Source organism: Orcinus orca, chromosome 1, assembly GCF_937001465.1.
Source record: "Orcinus orca chromosome 1, mOrcOrc1.1, whole genome shotgun sequence".
In the NCBI taxonomy this organism is placed as follows: Eukaryota; Metazoa; Chordata; class Mammalia; order Artiodactyla; family Delphinidae; genus Orcinus; species Orcinus orca.
In genome coordinates, this window is record NC_064559.1 from 27,578,766 (window position 1) to 27,595,058 (window position 16,293).

Sequence of the window (16,293 nt, forward strand, 5' to 3'; positions counted from 1 at the left end):
GTTAACTTTAAATATTCTTTATTCTTTAATAATTATAAAGGGAAATTCTAACATTATTTCTCTTGAGCTTTTAATATAGTCTTTCATTTTTATGTACCAATTTTATAAAAAAGATACTTATAATTTGTTATAATATTTAGACAGACTTTTTCCTTTGAGAAAAACTACTAAACTATTCTTAGAGTAACATAGCTTAGAAAACCAAAACAAGACAAAAAAAAAAAAACCTTTTACATCTTTAGTTTTGAGGGTATAGGAAACCAGGATCTAAAGACTTCAAAGTGTTTTCAGGCTAACAGGCTAACGGTACCACCATTTGAAGCTGTAAGTTAACCTTAATTCTAATTTCAGACCAGAATTCATTCCTAACACTGCACAGCTTGTACAATTTTAATTCTTTGCTCTTAAAGAGAGAGCTTTCATGTGGGAAATTTTAAAAAGAACCATAAATCATCAGCAAGATCTTTGACTGTTGACACCTTGATTTTTATCCTAATTTTTATTCTTTGGTTGAAGACGGTAAGTAATGATTAGTAGGAGGACCATATGATTATTTATGTAAATGAGGACATGCCTCAGGGTGAAAGCAGGTTTTATTAATACTCAAATGGGACAGCAGGGGTAAATCAGTACTGTCCAGACAAGCAATACCTGTGGACTCCCTAACTGTTAGAAATCTTTCTACCCAGACTGCCTCATGTGTGAGGTGAATGTGAGTGTGCAAGTGTGGGTTATTTAGGAAGAGTTAACGATGTTCTTGGGCTGTAGGGATAAGAAGCCAGGCAAGTCATTAAGTATCAGCAAGAGTAGTAGACAAAGTAGGAAACCACAGCCATAAGCCTCTTTTAAAACACCTTAGGAAATTTCTTGAAATAAAATATCTGACAGATGATATATAATTGCCTTAGTTGAATAGTTTACTACAAATTTTCTGCCAGAAGAGGCTCTGCAATTAAAATTATGAAAGTGAAATTAATAGAATTCATCTTACACGTTTATTTCTACAATAAGATAATTTTTGCGTGAAGTTTCCTTTTATTTTTCTGTCTAAATAGGGAAAAAACAGCTGATATAATTGTCTATTATCTATACCATGAAAACACTGCAATATTCTAGCTAATTTTCTAATTATTGTGTAATTATAATCTTCTTTCACACAAACAAAGAAATGTCAGCTGCCTGAAGACAGGGACCATGACCTCATATTCCCATGCTTCCCCCACCCCCATCTGGAATCTTGGGGGCAAGATCAAGTTAACTATGCTCCTCATTTCATGTGACCATCACTGGCCTATGAGAAGTGTCACTTTTGTTTTATTTACACATTTTCCCTCTTCATTCCTGACCCTGAATTCCATTTCCCTTTCAACCCAACTGTTGAAAACCCAACTGTTGGGACGCACTATAATGTTTGATATATCCTTAAATATGCAAATATCTTTGTAAACTATGTCTGGTTTTGTGTGTTTTACATTCATATAAATGGAAGCTTGCCATAGATTTTATCTCCTTATTGTTTCATTTTACTTGCTACTGTTTAAACGTATTTCCTTGTTGCTGAATCTAGTTTGTTGCCCTTTAGTGCTACCTATCTTCATATATTTACTTATCCACTCTCCTAAGGATGGACACATAGTTTCCTCCTAACCTCAAGTAACTCTGAAATGAGTGCTTTCATGTAATCACCTTATTTCTCTGTGACGATTTCTCTTGCCTGTATATATCCCCCATGTAGGGCTATGGGCTCAATTCCTTTTCTTTGTTTCCTGATTTATAACAGATTAGCATTTCCCTCTGCTTTCTGCCTTTTAAAGAGCTGATTTGTGGGAGCTCTTTGCAGACAATACATTTTAACTTCTTGTCACTTTTAGACATTGCAAATTCCTTCTTCCAAAATGTGATGTGTGTGTTTTGTCAACAGTACTTTTCATGGAAAGACATTCTCAATTTTCATATAATCAGATTCATGAACTTTTGCCTATAGTTTCTGCTAGTTCTAAAGAGTCTTCTTTGTAAATCCCTGGTGGTATGGGTATGGAAAATTGTGAGAATTCTCGGGACGGGACCTCCCCTGCGCATGTTTTTATCTGCTCCTTCCTTCCATCAGACTCTGGAAAGTTTCTTTTACTCATAATTCCTTGCCCACTTCCCTCAGCCCTGGGAGGGCACTGCTATTATTTTATGTCTCAGGGTAGCAAGAGGGTTGACTGTCGTCCCCAAGGCATTGAAGGAAAAATAATCCCATCCGCCCGGGTCTTCTACACACCTGCCACTTCCTCCCAACACAAACCCTAGGGGCTGCTCAATAACTGCTTTCTTTTAAGTGTATTTATGATTTTAAAGTCTCCAACGTAAGGACAGATTTTTAAAAATAAATGTTTTCTTTGGAGTATAATGTATGCAGAAAAATGCAAAAAAATCATAGGATGCCCCTCTATAAATGTTTACTAAATTTTACTGCACCCGGATCAACATATAGAACATTGATCGGCACTCAGAAGCCTCCTAAATGTCCCTTTTTTTTTGCGGTACACGGGCCTCTCACTGTTGTGGCCTCTCCCATTGCGGAGCACAGGCTCCGGATGCGCAGGCTCAGCGGCCATGGCTCACGGGCCCAGCCGCTCCGCGGCATGTGGGATCTTCCCGGACTGGGGCACGAACCCGTGTCCCCTGCCTCGGCAGGCGGACTCTCAACCACTGCGCCACCAGGGGAGCCCCCTAAATGTCCCTTTTTAAAGGACTAAACCTCAGGTAACCATCCTGACTTCTCTGACCATGGTTTATCTGGCACGAGGGTGACGTGCCAGAGGTGGGTGGAAGAGGCTTCCAAAGGGATGCTCTCCAGAGCCATCCTGGAACAGGAGCCAGTGCTGCCAAGCTCCAACTCCCCAGAGACAAAGGAGGAGCCTTCACCCACCCCCTGAGCTTGAACACATCCCCAGAAAAAGCACAGGAGCCCCAGTAGAGCTGTGGGACTGGCCTGGGCCACCAGCTTCCCTGTGGCACCCTCTTCTCCATCCTTCTCTCCCCCGTGGCACCCGCCTCCCATCCTCCACTCCCCTGTGGCACCTTCCTCTCCATCCTCCTCTCCCCCGTGGCACCTTCCTCTCCATCCTCCTCTCCCCCGTGGCACCCTCCTCCCATCCTCCTCTCCCCTGTGGCACCTTCCTCTCCATCCTCCTCTCCCCCATGGCACCCTCCTCCCATCCTCCTCTCCCCCGTGGCACCCTCCTCCCATCCTCCTCTCCCCCGTGGCACCCTCCTCCCATCCTCCTCTCCCCGTGGCACCTTCCTCTCCATCCTCCTCTCCCCCGTGGCACCCTCCTCCCATCCTCCTCTCCCCCGTGGCACCCTCCTCCCATCCTCCTCTCCCCGTGGCACCTTCCTCTCCATCCTCCTCTCCCCCGTGGCACCCTCCTCCCATCCTCCTCTTCCCCGTGGCACCCTCCTCCCATCCTCCTCTCCCCCGTGGCACCTTCCTCTCCATCCTCCTCTCCCCCATGGCACCTCCTCCCATCCTCCTCTCCCCCGTGGCACCCTCCTCCCATCCTCCTCTCCCCCGTGGCACCTTCCTCTCCATCCTCTCCCCCGTGGCACCCTCCTCCCATCCTCCTCTCCCCCGTGGCACCCTCCTCCCATCCTCCTCTTCCCCGTGGCACCCTCCTCCCATCCTCCTCTCCCCCGTGGCACCCTCCTCCCATCCTCCTCTCCCCCGTGGCACCCTCCTCCCATCCTCCTCTCCCCCGTGGCACCCTCCTCCCATCCTCCTCTCCCCCGTGGCACCTTCCTCTCCATCCTCCTCTCCCCCGTGGCACCCTCCTCCCATCCTCTCCCCCGTGGCACCTTCCTCTCCATCCTCCTCTCCCCCGTGGCACCCTCCTCCCATCCTCCTCTCCCCCGTGGCACCCTCCTCCCATCATCCTCTCCCCGTGGCACCCTCCTCCCCTCCTCGTCTCCCCCGTGGCACCCTCCTCCCATCCTCCTCTCCCCGTGGCACCTTCCTCTCCATCCTCCTCTCCCCCGTGGCACCCTCCTCCCATCCTCCTCTCCCCCGTGGCACCCTCCTCCCATCCTCCTCTCTGCCATGGCACCTTCCTCTCCGTCCTCCTCTCCCCTGTGGCACCCTCCTCCCATCCTCCTCTCCCCCGTGGCACCCTCCTCCCATCCTCCTCTCTGCCATGGCACCTTCCTCTCCGTCCTCCTCTCCCCCGTGGCACCCTCCTCCCATCGTCCTCTCCCCCGTGGCACCCTCCTCCCCTCCTCTCCCCCGTGGCACTCTCCTCCCATCCTCACCACAGGGAAGCAGGAGAGGACCATCTGCAGAGGTTGAAAGCTGCCAATCATGCGGCAACAGCATTGCCGAAGATGAGAGCCAGGGTCTGGGCCTCCCAACATGCATCTCCGGAGGTGGCACTCTCCCCTGAACGACTGACATGGTCCCAGACTGTAGAGTTCTTTGGGTTTGGCCTCAGTTCTGGTCCTTGCCTCAGGTCCAAGGAGGGCATGTGAAGCCCAGGCTGTTGCCAGCCCCACCCTCTCCAGAAGCCATCCAAAGGTAAATAACGTTAGTTATTTGGTGGGAGGCTTGGTGAAGGGGCGTGAGAACTGCTGAGGCAGAGGATCAAGCAGAGGCTGGTGGATGGGGGTGAACTGCCCCCAGCCCAGCCATAGACCCTGGGACAGAACCACACATCAAAGCGACAAGCACCCAAAAGAAGAATCTGGGGGGACCCTCTTATATCCAGGGGGCCTCCTGCCTTCCCACCACAAAAAGAAAAAGTCCTTCAGACATCGGAACTGCTCCTGCGGCTGAGGGCCGTCATCTTTGGCTCTTTCCCTCTGACCTCTGCCACTTGCTCCCAAAGCCTGACTCTCCCCTTGTGGGAGCGAGGGCTGGAGACGAAAGAACAGGGAGGCCCTGCGGTGTAGACCGTTTCTCACTCTGCGAGCACCCATCCTTCCTGGCCCAGGACTGCTTCTCCCATCACGGCCCCCTGGGCTGTCCAGACGGGAGGCCCTGGGATCAGGAGCAAGGGACCAACCTCGGAGGCTGCCTCCAGGCCTCCCTCTCCGGGTCTCACAGCGGGGTGTGTGCACCTTGTCTGACGGCTCCCGGCGAGGCCGGCTCTGGGTGAAGCCCAGTCCTGGTGGGAGAGGTTCCTTTCCCTGCACGGATGCCCTCGGCTGCCTGGCTTGACCTCCTGCACGATGAGCCAGGGACCCGGGCGCGCAGCCTGGCCTCCTCGCCTCGCACGCTGTGTCTTTGGAAGCTCCGGGCAGGCTCTTCTCCTCACGGTCACACTGCTCTCTGGACCCCAAGACTGTCCTCTGGCCTTTCTCAGGTTGGCAGGTGGCCTGAGAAACCGAGTTACCATTCAAGCTCTGCAAACTGATGGAGATGCAGACGGCCCCCACCTGTGGCCGCTGGTGGAGCCCGAGGCAAGAGCTGTGCAGTCAGCCCAGCACTGCTGGAGGACCCACCCGGCCTCGTGCGAAGAAAGGATGCTCAGGGCACCTGGGTGCTCACCAAGCAGGAGCGCAGCACGACCATCCAGGCACTGGCTCTCCTGAATGTCCACGAGTCAACCTTCCGCCCCCACACACCTGGCACCGCCGACGGGTCTCAGGTCCTCCACGTGCTCCGTCCCCGCGGCATCTCACCCACGGCAGCTGGGTGGTGGCGCCTTTCAGAACACGGGAAGGCAGGTGGGAGGAGGTGGTGCCTGTGATGATAGTGGCCTCTGCTCTGGGAAGGCGCCTCTGGCCTGCGTGTCCGAGCTTGATGCCATTAGGATCTCTGAGCCTAGGGGTAGTGGCCTGGGTCAGGACCCACGGACACCAGGCTGCCATTGGCTACAACCACCGCTTTGGGTAAAGGTCTGTGTTTCATCAGTGCCTGTTGGGATTGAGGGCAGAACGCCTGGGCCTGATTTTTCTCGGCCATCTCTGCTGAGTTCCTGGTTGACCCTCGCCCCTCACCCTGATGGTCGGAGGTCTGATGGGACAGGAGGCGGACGCTGGGCTCATCCTCTGAGCTGCCACCACACGATACTCTTGAGAAGATAAAGCGCCAACCACCCTAGGACCTCAAGGCTGGGTGTAGGGTCGCTTGATGTGTCTGCAACAGCACCTCCCACCATGCAGTCTGAGAACCTGAGAACAACCATCCATCCCTCACATTCTGCCACCGGCACCGATCCCTGCCTTCAACCTTTTGTTGCAGTGGGGCCAGTTCTTCACTTCCCGTTTTACTACATTTCTCCTGGCTCTCTCTGCCTGACAGCCGTGGCAGCTTCCAGAACGGACTGGTCCTCCTGAGGGGTAAGAACCCAGCTGGCACCTGATGGAGGGGTTCCAGGCAAGTGTACCCACAGGCAGCCTGCATATCTGATGAGAGATGGGCATTGGACCTGGAGCAGGTCCATGACTGAGCTCTCCAGTGAGGTGACAAGGGCCCAGGCGGAGTGGCTGGGGGCTTGGTTGAATGAGTGGGGGAGGGGCTCCTTCTTCCAGGAGTGGCACAAGTGGGGAAGGTGGGAGGTGGTGAGGTTGGCAGAAAGAAAAAGGAGGGGACTCAGTAGGAAATTAGGTGGCACGGCGGAGACAATCATAGGTCTGTGAGGTTCACCATGAGCATCAACACTCATGTTGCTGTGTAATATCCCTTGTGTGGATAGTCAGGCGTGTGTTTGTCTTTTCTGCTGTCAGTGGGCACTTGGTTGCTTCCAGTTGGTACCACATGCAGAGACTTGCCAGGAACACTCTCTTACACATGTGGCTGCACAGAGATGTGCTTTCAACGTGGTTTGTACACATTCTGTCGTACTGTTTTCTCAGGAGAGGTCGTACCTGTTTACACTCTTACTTGCAGTGGTCTTGAGCTCCCTTTTCTCCATGTCCGCCCCAACCACTGGGGTAGTCAGTCTCTTCCAGGTCAGTCATTCCTCTGGATGTATGGTTCTATCTCACAGTGATTTAAATTTGCCTTTCCCTGGTGACTGATGAAGCTGAGTCCTCTTTGCTAGACCTCTCACCGTTTAATGTAAGGTTCTCACTCAAGTCTTTTATTTTTTCAGTTGGTTGTCTGTCTTTTTCTTAAAAAACAAAACAAGACAAAAGCCATTCATATGAAAACTTGTAACTGCGTATCTTAAGGAGAACCTCATCTATTCTAGAACTTTCCCATCCAATAATACAGTGGCCAGTAATCGCATGTGGCTTTTGAAATGAGACTAGTCCATATTGGGGTGTGCCATGAGTGTAGATACACACTGGAGTTCAGACTTAGTAGGAAAAAATAATATGCTTTTAGTATATTGGGTTAAATAAAATCTGTTATTAAAATTAACTTCAACTGTTCCTTTTATTAATGTGCCTGCTAGAAATTTAAATATACATATATGGCTTGTGTTCCTATTAGAACGTACTGTTTGACAAAGTTAGGAAAGGCTTCTCTGAGGAACTGGCCTGCCCAGATTTGTTCTGACTCTTGGGTGTTGTGGTTGCTAGCAGATTACTTCCCGATTGAAAAGGATTGGCAAAAAATACCCTAAAATGTTAAGTAATAAAAATAAGTACTGGGTACTTATGGGTACAAAGTGTCTGCAAACACTTTGAATTTAAAAACCTACTGTCACTTCATCACAAATTGTATGGTTTTAAATATATTTTTCAGTGTTCAGCTTGATATTTTCTCATTTCAGAGAAACCCTGTGGTCTTCCAAGTGTGGAAAATGGAAGGATTGCCCAATATTACTATACTTTTGAAAGTTATTACTTTCCAATGAGCATAAACCAAAATCTGTCATTTTCCTGCTTGGCTGGTTATACAACTGAAACTGGGAAACAAGAGGCCCAGACCACGTGTACGGCAGCAGGATGGTCCCCAGAACCACGGTGCTTCAGTAAGTCAGTGGTGGGGTCAACATCACGTGATAACACGGAAATAAATGAGCTTGTAAAACTAGCATCCCCTAAAATATGGCAGGTGTCTAAACCTTTTGGTAGATAAGAACAAAATTGCTGGCCAACTGTCTTTTTTACAAAATGAAAGCATATACTGTAATTCTGTAAATCACGTCTTTCATTAAAATGTTATCTTCTTTATCTGTTTGTAATATTACCCTGTGAAGAGAATACTGATAGTTATTGAAATTGTTATTATCACATTGCAAAGAAGAGAGCCACCACTGCATGAACACAACCTGAAGGGGCTAGTGCACCACAGCTGGCTGGGAGGGATTCTGGGAAAAGGTCTGGAGCTGCCGAAGAGGCAAGAGACCTCCAAGAAGCCTGTGTGTGAGCACAGGTCACAATCCACACCTCCTCTCCCGGGAGCCTGTGCAGCCCGCCACCGCCGGGTCCCAGGATCCAGGGACAACTTCCCCGGGAGAACGCACGGCGCGCCTCAGGCTGCTGCAACGTCACGCTGGCCTCTGCCACCGCAGGCTCGCCCCACACTCCATGCCCCTCCCACCCCCCGGCCTGAGTGAGCCAGAGCCCCCGAATCAGCGGCTTCTTTAACCCCATCCTGTCTGAGCGAACAAAAGACGCCCTCAGGCGACCTACACGCAGAGGCGGGGCCAAATCCAAAGCTGAACCCCAGGAGCTGTGCGAACAAATAAGAGAAAGGGAAATCTCTCCCAGCAGCCTCAGGAGCAGCGGATTAAATCTCCACAATCAACTTGATGTACCCTGCATCTGTGGAATACCTGAATATACAACGAATCATCCCAAATTGAGGAGGTGGACTTTGGGAGCAATGATATGTATATATATTTTTTCCCTTTTTTCTCTTTTTCTGACTGGGTATGTCATGCTTCTGTGTGAGATGTTCTCTGTATAGTTTTGCTTTTACCATTTGTCCTAGGGTTCTGTCTGTCCTTTTTTTGTTTGTTTGTTTGTTTGTTTTTTAGTATAGTTTTTAGCGCTTGTTACCATTGGTGGATTTGTTTTTTGCATTGGTTGCTCTCTTCTTTCTTTCTTTTTTTATTACTTTTAAGTAACTTTTTTAAATAATTATTTTTTATTTTAATAACTATTTTATTTTATCTTCTTTCTTTCTTTCTTTCTTTCTTTCTTTCTTTCTTTCTTTCTTTCTTTCTTTCTTTCTTTCTTTTCTTTCTTTCTTTCTTTCTTTCTTTCTTTCCTCCCTTTTATTCTGAGCTGTGTGGATGACAGGCTATTGGTGCTCCAGCCAGGCATCAGGGCTGTGCCTCTGAGGTGGGAGAGCCAAGTTCAGGACATTGGACCACCAGAGACCTCCTGGCCTCACATAATATCAATCGGTGAGAGCTCTCACAGAGATCTCCATCTCAATGCTAAGACCCAGCTCCACTCAACGACCAGCAACCTACAGTGCGGGATACCCTATGCCAAACAGCTAGCAAGACAGGAACACAACCCCACCCAGTAGCAGAGAGGCTGCCTAAAAGCATAATAAGGTCACAGACACCCCAAACCACACCACCAGACGTGGACCTGCCCACCAGAAAGACAAGATCAAGCCTCACCCACTAGTACACAGGCACTAGTCCCCTCCACCAGGAAGGCTACACAACGCACTGAACCAACCTTACCCACTGGGGACAGACACGAAAAACAACAGGAACTATGAACCAGCAGCCTGCAAAAAGGAGACCCTGAACACAGTAAGTTAAGCAAAATGAGAGGACAAACACACAGCAGATGAAGGAGCAAGGTAAAAACCCAGCAGACCTAAAAAATTAAGAGGAAATAGACTGTCTACCTGAAAGAGAATTCAGAATAATGATAGTAAAGATGAACAAAAATCTGGGAAATAGAATGGAGAAAATACAAGAAACGTTTAACAAGGACATAGAAGAACTAAAGAGTAAACAAACAATGAGGAATAACACAGTAAATGAAATTAAAAATTCTCTAGAAGGAATCAATAGCAGAATAACTGAGGCAGAGGAACGGATAAGTGACCTGGAAGATAAAATAGGGGAACTAACTACTGCAGGGCAGAATAAAGAAAAAAGAATGAAAAGAACTGAGGACAGTCTCAGACACCTCTGGGACAACATTAAAGGCACCAACATTCTAATTATAGGGATCCCAAAAGAAGAAGAGAAAAGGAAAGGGACTGAGAAAATATTTGAAGAGATTATAGTTGAAAACTTCCTTAATATGGGAAAGGAAATAGTTAATCAAGTCCAGGAAGCACAGAGAGTCCCATACAAGATAAATGCAAGGAGAACCATGGCAAGACACATATTAATCAAACTGTCAAAAATTAAATACAAAGAAAAAATATTCAAAGCAGCAAGGGAAAAACAACAAATAACATACAAAGGAATCCCCATAAGGTTAACAGCTGATCGTTCAGCAAAAACTCTGTAAGCCAGAAGGGAGTGGCAGGATATATTTAAAGTGATGAAAGGGAAAAACCTACAACCAAGATTACTCTACCCAGCAAGGTTCTCATTCAGAATTGATGGATAAGTTAAAACATTTACAGACAAGCAAAAGCTAAGAGAATTCAGCACAACCAAAAGAGCTTTACAACAAATGCTAAAGGAACTTCTCTAGGCAGGAAACACAAGAGAAGGAAAAGACCTACAATAACAAACCCCAAACAGTTAAGAAAATGGTAATAGGAATATACATATCGATAATTACCTTAAGTGTAAATGGATTAAATGCTCCAAACAAAACATAGAGACTGGATGAATGGATACAAAAACAAGACCCATATATATGCTGTCTACAAGATGCCCACTTCTGACCTAGGGACACATACAGACTGAAAGTGAGGGGATGGAAGAAGATATTCCATGCAAATGGAAATCAAAAGAAAGCTGAAGTAGCAATTCTCATATCACAAAATATAGACCTTAAAACAAAGACTATTACAAGAGAAAAGGAAGGACACTACATAATGATCAAGGGATCAATCAAAGAAGAGGATATAACAATTGTAAATATTTATGCACCCAACATAGGAGCACCTCAATATATAAGGCAAATACTAACAGCCATAAAAAGGGAAATTGACAGTAACACAATCATAGTAGGGGACTTTAACACCCCACTTTCACCAATGGACAGATCATCCAAAATTAAAATAAATAAGGAAACACAAGCTTTAAATGATACATTAAATAAGATGGACTTAATTGACATTTATAGGACATTCCATCCAAAGACAACAGAATACACTTTCTTCTCAAGTGCTCATGGAACGTTCTCCAGGATAAATCGTATCTTGGGTAACAAATCAAGCCTTGGTAAATTTAAGAAAATTGAAGTCGTATCAAATATCTTTTCCGACCACAATGTTATGAGATTAGATATCAATTACAGGAAAAAATCTGTAAAAAATACAAACACATGGAGGCTAAACAATACACTATTTAATAACCAAGAGATCACTGAAAATATCAAAGAGGAAATCAAAAATACCTAGAAACAAATGACAATGAAAACACAATGGCCCAAAACCTGTGGGATGCAGCAAAAGCAGTTCTAAGAGGGAAGTTTATAGCAATACAATCCTGCCTTAAGAAACAAGAAACATCTGAAATGTAAAACCTAACCTGACACCTAAAACAATTAGAGAAAGAAGAACAAAAAAAACCCAAAGTTAGCAGAAGGAAAGAAATCATAAAGATCAAATCAGAAATAAATGAAAAAGAAATGAAGGAAACAATAGCAAAGATCAATAAATTTAAAAGCTGGTTCTTTAAGAAGATAAACGAAATTGATAAACCATTAGGCAGACTCATCAAGAGGAAAAGGGAGAAGACTCAAATCAATAGAATTAGAAATGAAAAAGGAGAAGTAACAACTGACACTGCAGAAATACAAAGGATCTTGAGAGATTACTACAAGCAACTATATGCCAATAAAATGGACAACCTGGAATAAATAGACAAATTCTTAGAAATGCACAACCTTCCGAGACTGAACCAGGAAGAAGTAGAAACTATAAACAGACCAATCACAAGCAAAGAATTTGAAACTATGATTAAAAATCTTCCAACAAACAAAAGCCCAGGACCAGATGGCTTCACAGGAGAATTCTATCAAGCATTTAGAGAAGAGCTAATACCTACCCTTCTCAAACTCTTCCAAAATATAGCAGAGGGTGGAAAACTCCCAAGCTCATTCCACACGGCCACCATCACCCTGATACCAAAACCAGACAAAGATGTCACAAAGAAAACTACAGGCCAATATCACTGATGAACATAGATGCAAAAATCCTCAATAAAATACCAACAAACAGAATCCAGCAGCACACTAAAAGGGTCATACACCATGATCAAGGGGGGTTTATCCCAGGAATTCAAGGATTCTTCAATATACGCAAGCCAATCAACGTGATACACCATATTAACAAATTGAATGAGAAAAACCATATGATTATCTCCATAGACGCAGAGAAAGCTTTTGACAAAATTCAACACCAATTTATGATAAAAAACCCTCCAGAAAGTAGGCATAGAGGGAACTTACCTCAACATAATAAAGGCCATATATGACAAACCCACAGCCAACATCGTCCTTAATGGTGAAAAACTGAAACCATTTCCACTAAGATCAGGAATAAGACAAGGTTGCCCACCCTCACCACTGTTATTCAACATACTTTTGTAGGTTTTAGCCACAGCAATCAGAGAAGAAAAAGAAATAAAAGGAATCCAAATCAGAAAAGAAGAAGTAAAGCTGTCACTGTTTGCAGATGACATGATACTATACATAGAGAATCCTAAAGATGCTACCAGAAAACTACTAGAGCTAATCAATCAATTTGGTAAAGTAGCAGGATAGAAAATGAATGCACAGAACTCTCTTGCATTCCTATACACTAAAGATGAAAAACCTGAAAGTGAAATTAAGAAAACACTCCCATTACCATTGCAACAAAAAGAAAGAAATATCTAGGAATAAACCTACGTAAGGAGACAAAAGACCTGTATGCAGAAAATTATATGACACTTGAAAGAAATTAATGATGATACAAATAGATGGAGAGATATACCATGTTCTTGGATTGGAAGAATCAACATTGTGAAAATGACTCTACTACCCAAAGCAATCTATAGATTCAATGCAATCCCTATCAAACTACCACTGGCATTTTTCACAGAACTAGAACAAAATAATTCCACAATTTGTATGGAAACACAAAAGACCCCGAATAGCCAAAGCAGTCTTGAGAAAGAAAAACAGAGCTGGAGCAGTCAGGCTCCCTGACTTCAGACTATACTACAAAGCTACTGTAATCAAAACAGGGTGGTACTGGCACAAAAACAGAAATATAGATCAGTGGAACAGGATGGAAAGCCCAGAGATAAACCCACGCACATATGGTCACCTTATCTTTGATAAAGGAGGCAAGAATATACAGTGGAGAAAAGACAGCCTCTTCAGTAAGTGGTGCTGGGAAAACTGGACAGCTACATGTAAAAGAATGAAATCACTACAGTCCCTAACACCATACACAAAAATAAACTCAAAATGGATTAAAGACCTAAATGTAAGGCCAGACACTATTAAACTCTTAGAGGAAAATATAGGCAGAACACTCTATGACATAAATCACAGGAAGATTCTTTTTGACTCACCTCCTAGAGAAATGGAATTAAAAACAAAAACAAATGGGACCTAATGAAACTTCAAAGCTTTTGCACAGCAAAGGAAACCATAAAAAAGACAAAAAGACAACCCTCCGAGATTTGCAAATGAAGCAACTGACAAAGGATTAATCTCTTAAAATTTGCAAGCAGCTCGTGCAGCTCAATATCAAAAGAACAAACAGCCCAATCCAAAAATGGGCAGAAGAACTAAATAGACATTTCTCCAAAGAAGATGTACAGATTGCCAAGAAACACATGAAAGGATGCTCAACATCATTAATCATTAGAGAAATGCAAATCAAAACTATAATGAGATATCATCTCACACCAGTCAGAATGGCCATGATCAATAAATCTACAAACCATAAATGCTGGAGAGGGTGTGGAGAAAAGGGAACCCTCTTGCACTGTTGGTGGTAATGTAAATGGATACAGCCACTATGGAGAACAGTATGGAGGTTCCTTAAAAAACTACACATAGAACTACCATATGACCCAGCAATCCCACTACTGGGCATATACCCTGAAAAAACCACAATTCAAAAGAGTCATGTACCACAATATTCATTGCAGCTCTATTTACAATAGCCAGGACATGGAAACAACCTAAGTGTCCATCAACAGATGAATGGATAAAGAAGATGCGGCACATATATACAATGGAATATTCCTCAGCCATAAAAAGAAATGAAACTGAGTTATTTGTAGTGAGGTGGATGGACCTAGAGTCTGTCATACAGAGTGAAGTAAGTCTGAAAGAGAAAAACAAATAACATATGCTAACACATATATATGGAATCTAAAAAAGAAAAAAGGTCATGAAGAACATAGGGGCAAGACGGGAATAAAGACGCAGACCTACTAGGGAATGGACTTGAGGATACAGGGAGGGGGAAGCGTAAGCTGGGACAAAGTTAGAGAGTGGCATGGACACATATACACTGCCAAATGTAAAATAGATAGCTAGTGGGAAGTAGCCGCATAGCACAGGGAGATCAACTCGTGCTCTGTGACCACCTAGAGAGGTGGGATAGGGAGGGTGGGAGGGAGGGAGACGCAAGAGGGAAGAGATTTGGGGATATATGTATATGTATAACTGATTCACTTTGTTATAAAGCAGAAAGTAATACACCATTGTAAAGCAGTTATACTCCAATAAAGATGTTAAAAAAAAAAAAAAGAATGAGGGGCTTTTACAGAGAGTTCTGCAGGAGACCGAAAAATGCTTGACTTTGGCCTTAGGAAGCATATATAGGGTTGTTACTCTAGTATTTTATCATTTGAAAGACTCTCCTTTGTATGACAACTTTTTCTCACATAATATCCATTGAAAAATGTGTTTTTTTGAGTTCAAATTTGTGAAAAGGAAATCTGATCGGCTCATCTCAATATTTCATGTGAGGCTACACTAGAGTCAAACTATCAGCTGGCTTCCATGGAGTCAGGTTACCTCTCTTGATTGACACATTCCCCAGGCTCTGTTTTGCAGAGTAAGGCGCTTTGGTTGAGTCAGTTTCATTCAGAAGAAGTGGGTATGTTGCTTATGGTGGTCGATATGTCCAGTGAATATATCTATTTGGGATAATTATCCACTCCATGACTTGTGGACGGAGCATCAATTTAAGCATTGCACTTTTAGTATTAACATGGACCACAGATTAACTGTAATAAATACATCTCACTCATAACTAGAGCATAAAAGTAAATTAAACATCTTAGATGAGATGATGTGAGAGCAGTGAAGTAGGACCCAGAAAAGGATGTTGCAGGGTTAGCATTGCAGTGTCAGGATTGAGACACCCTCTGTGGCCAGACTGCCGCCTGTGAATACTGCTCCAACACTGAAAAGTGGCTTAAACATTCCGAGCTGGACTTTCTCACCTATAAAATGCAAATCATACAGCTTCGATGAGATCATCTTTATAAAGGGCTCGCCACACAGCTAGTACAACATATATTTAAACTAATATTAACCTTGGACAAGTCTCTTCGCCTTTCTGAATTGGTTTGTTATGAGGGTCCGTTAATGAGGCTTAAAAAATGATTAAACTCCATACAATGCTAAGGTAAATGTACTGTCCAACACATCACAGTCCCAAGTATTTAGTAAAAATTAGCTCTGTGAACTCCAAGGTTTTGAGTATCCTGTCTGTGACTCAGTCACAGTTTACATGGACTGACTATGGAGTCTTACTGTGCAGGTAGGTGATCAGAGGCTTAAAAAATAAATGAACACAGTTTTCACATTAAATTGTCTGCATGATTCTTTAAGGATGCATAGAGTAGGTATATGTGCTTTAGTTACATCATGTTAAAAATTATCAAATGCAGTGGCCTCAAAAGTATTAGGAAGTAAACCCAAAAGAAATTCTTTCTATTTTCCATTAATGACAATTAGTTAGAAGAAGATCCCTGGATATATTTTCTAACGTAGATGAGGTAGGGGTGGGATGACTGTGAGAACCGAAGTTAGTACATCCAAGAATTTTATTGTCAAATTGAATCAACTTTTAAAGAAATTTGATGCAGAGCAAGCAGGATAGTTCCAAAATTAAATTAAATCAAGGAATTGTGGAGTGAACATTTTTCTTTCTCCTTAAAATTCCAAGAATAATATTAAACTTTTGCATTGTTAGTTTTACAGCTTAGTAAAGAACAAGCTTAATTTCATCAATTTAGAACAGAA

General features: G+C 44.2%; 1 protein-coding gene and 1 long non-coding RNA gene across 13 annotated transcripts in view; one reads left to right on the forward strand and one right to left on the reverse strand.

Annotated features, from left to right (window-relative positions):
• The window catches only part of F13B (coagulation factor XIII B chain), a 43,687-nt gene that overhangs the window by 3,996 nt on the left and 23,398 nt on the right, over positions 1 to 16,293 (forward strand). For 2 of the 7 annotated variants that reach the window (XM_049710854.1, XM_004285090.3), the window contains one exon: positions 7,704 to 7,904. In XM_049710854.1, coding sequence (XP_049566811.1) covers positions 7,704 to 7,904 — 201 coding nt within the window. Of the gene's footprint in view, positions 1 to 138; positions 2,752 to 4,298; positions 7,905 to 16,293 lie in introns of those variants that run through there. The other 5 variants (XM_049710860.1, XM_033415448.2, XM_049710865.1 and 2 more) reach the window with 5 other exon arrangements.
• Positions 3,003 to 4,383, reverse strand: LOC125964628 (uncharacterized). 6 transcript variants are annotated; one of them, XR_007477827.1, is made up of 5 exons: positions 4,030 to 4,383; positions 3,660 to 3,783; positions 3,508 to 3,568; positions 3,289 to 3,352; positions 3,003 to 3,164 (listed from the first exon to the last, which is right to left on the reverse strand). It is a non-coding gene; the product is annotated as an uncharacterized LOC125964628 (long non-coding RNA). The 6 variants fall into 6 exon arrangements; XR_007477825.1 differs by lacking the exon at positions 3,289 to 3,352 and having other exon boundaries at positions 3,003 to 3,259; positions 3,691 to 3,783; XR_007477824.1 differs by lacking the exon at positions 3,289 to 3,352 and having other exon boundaries at positions 3,003 to 3,259.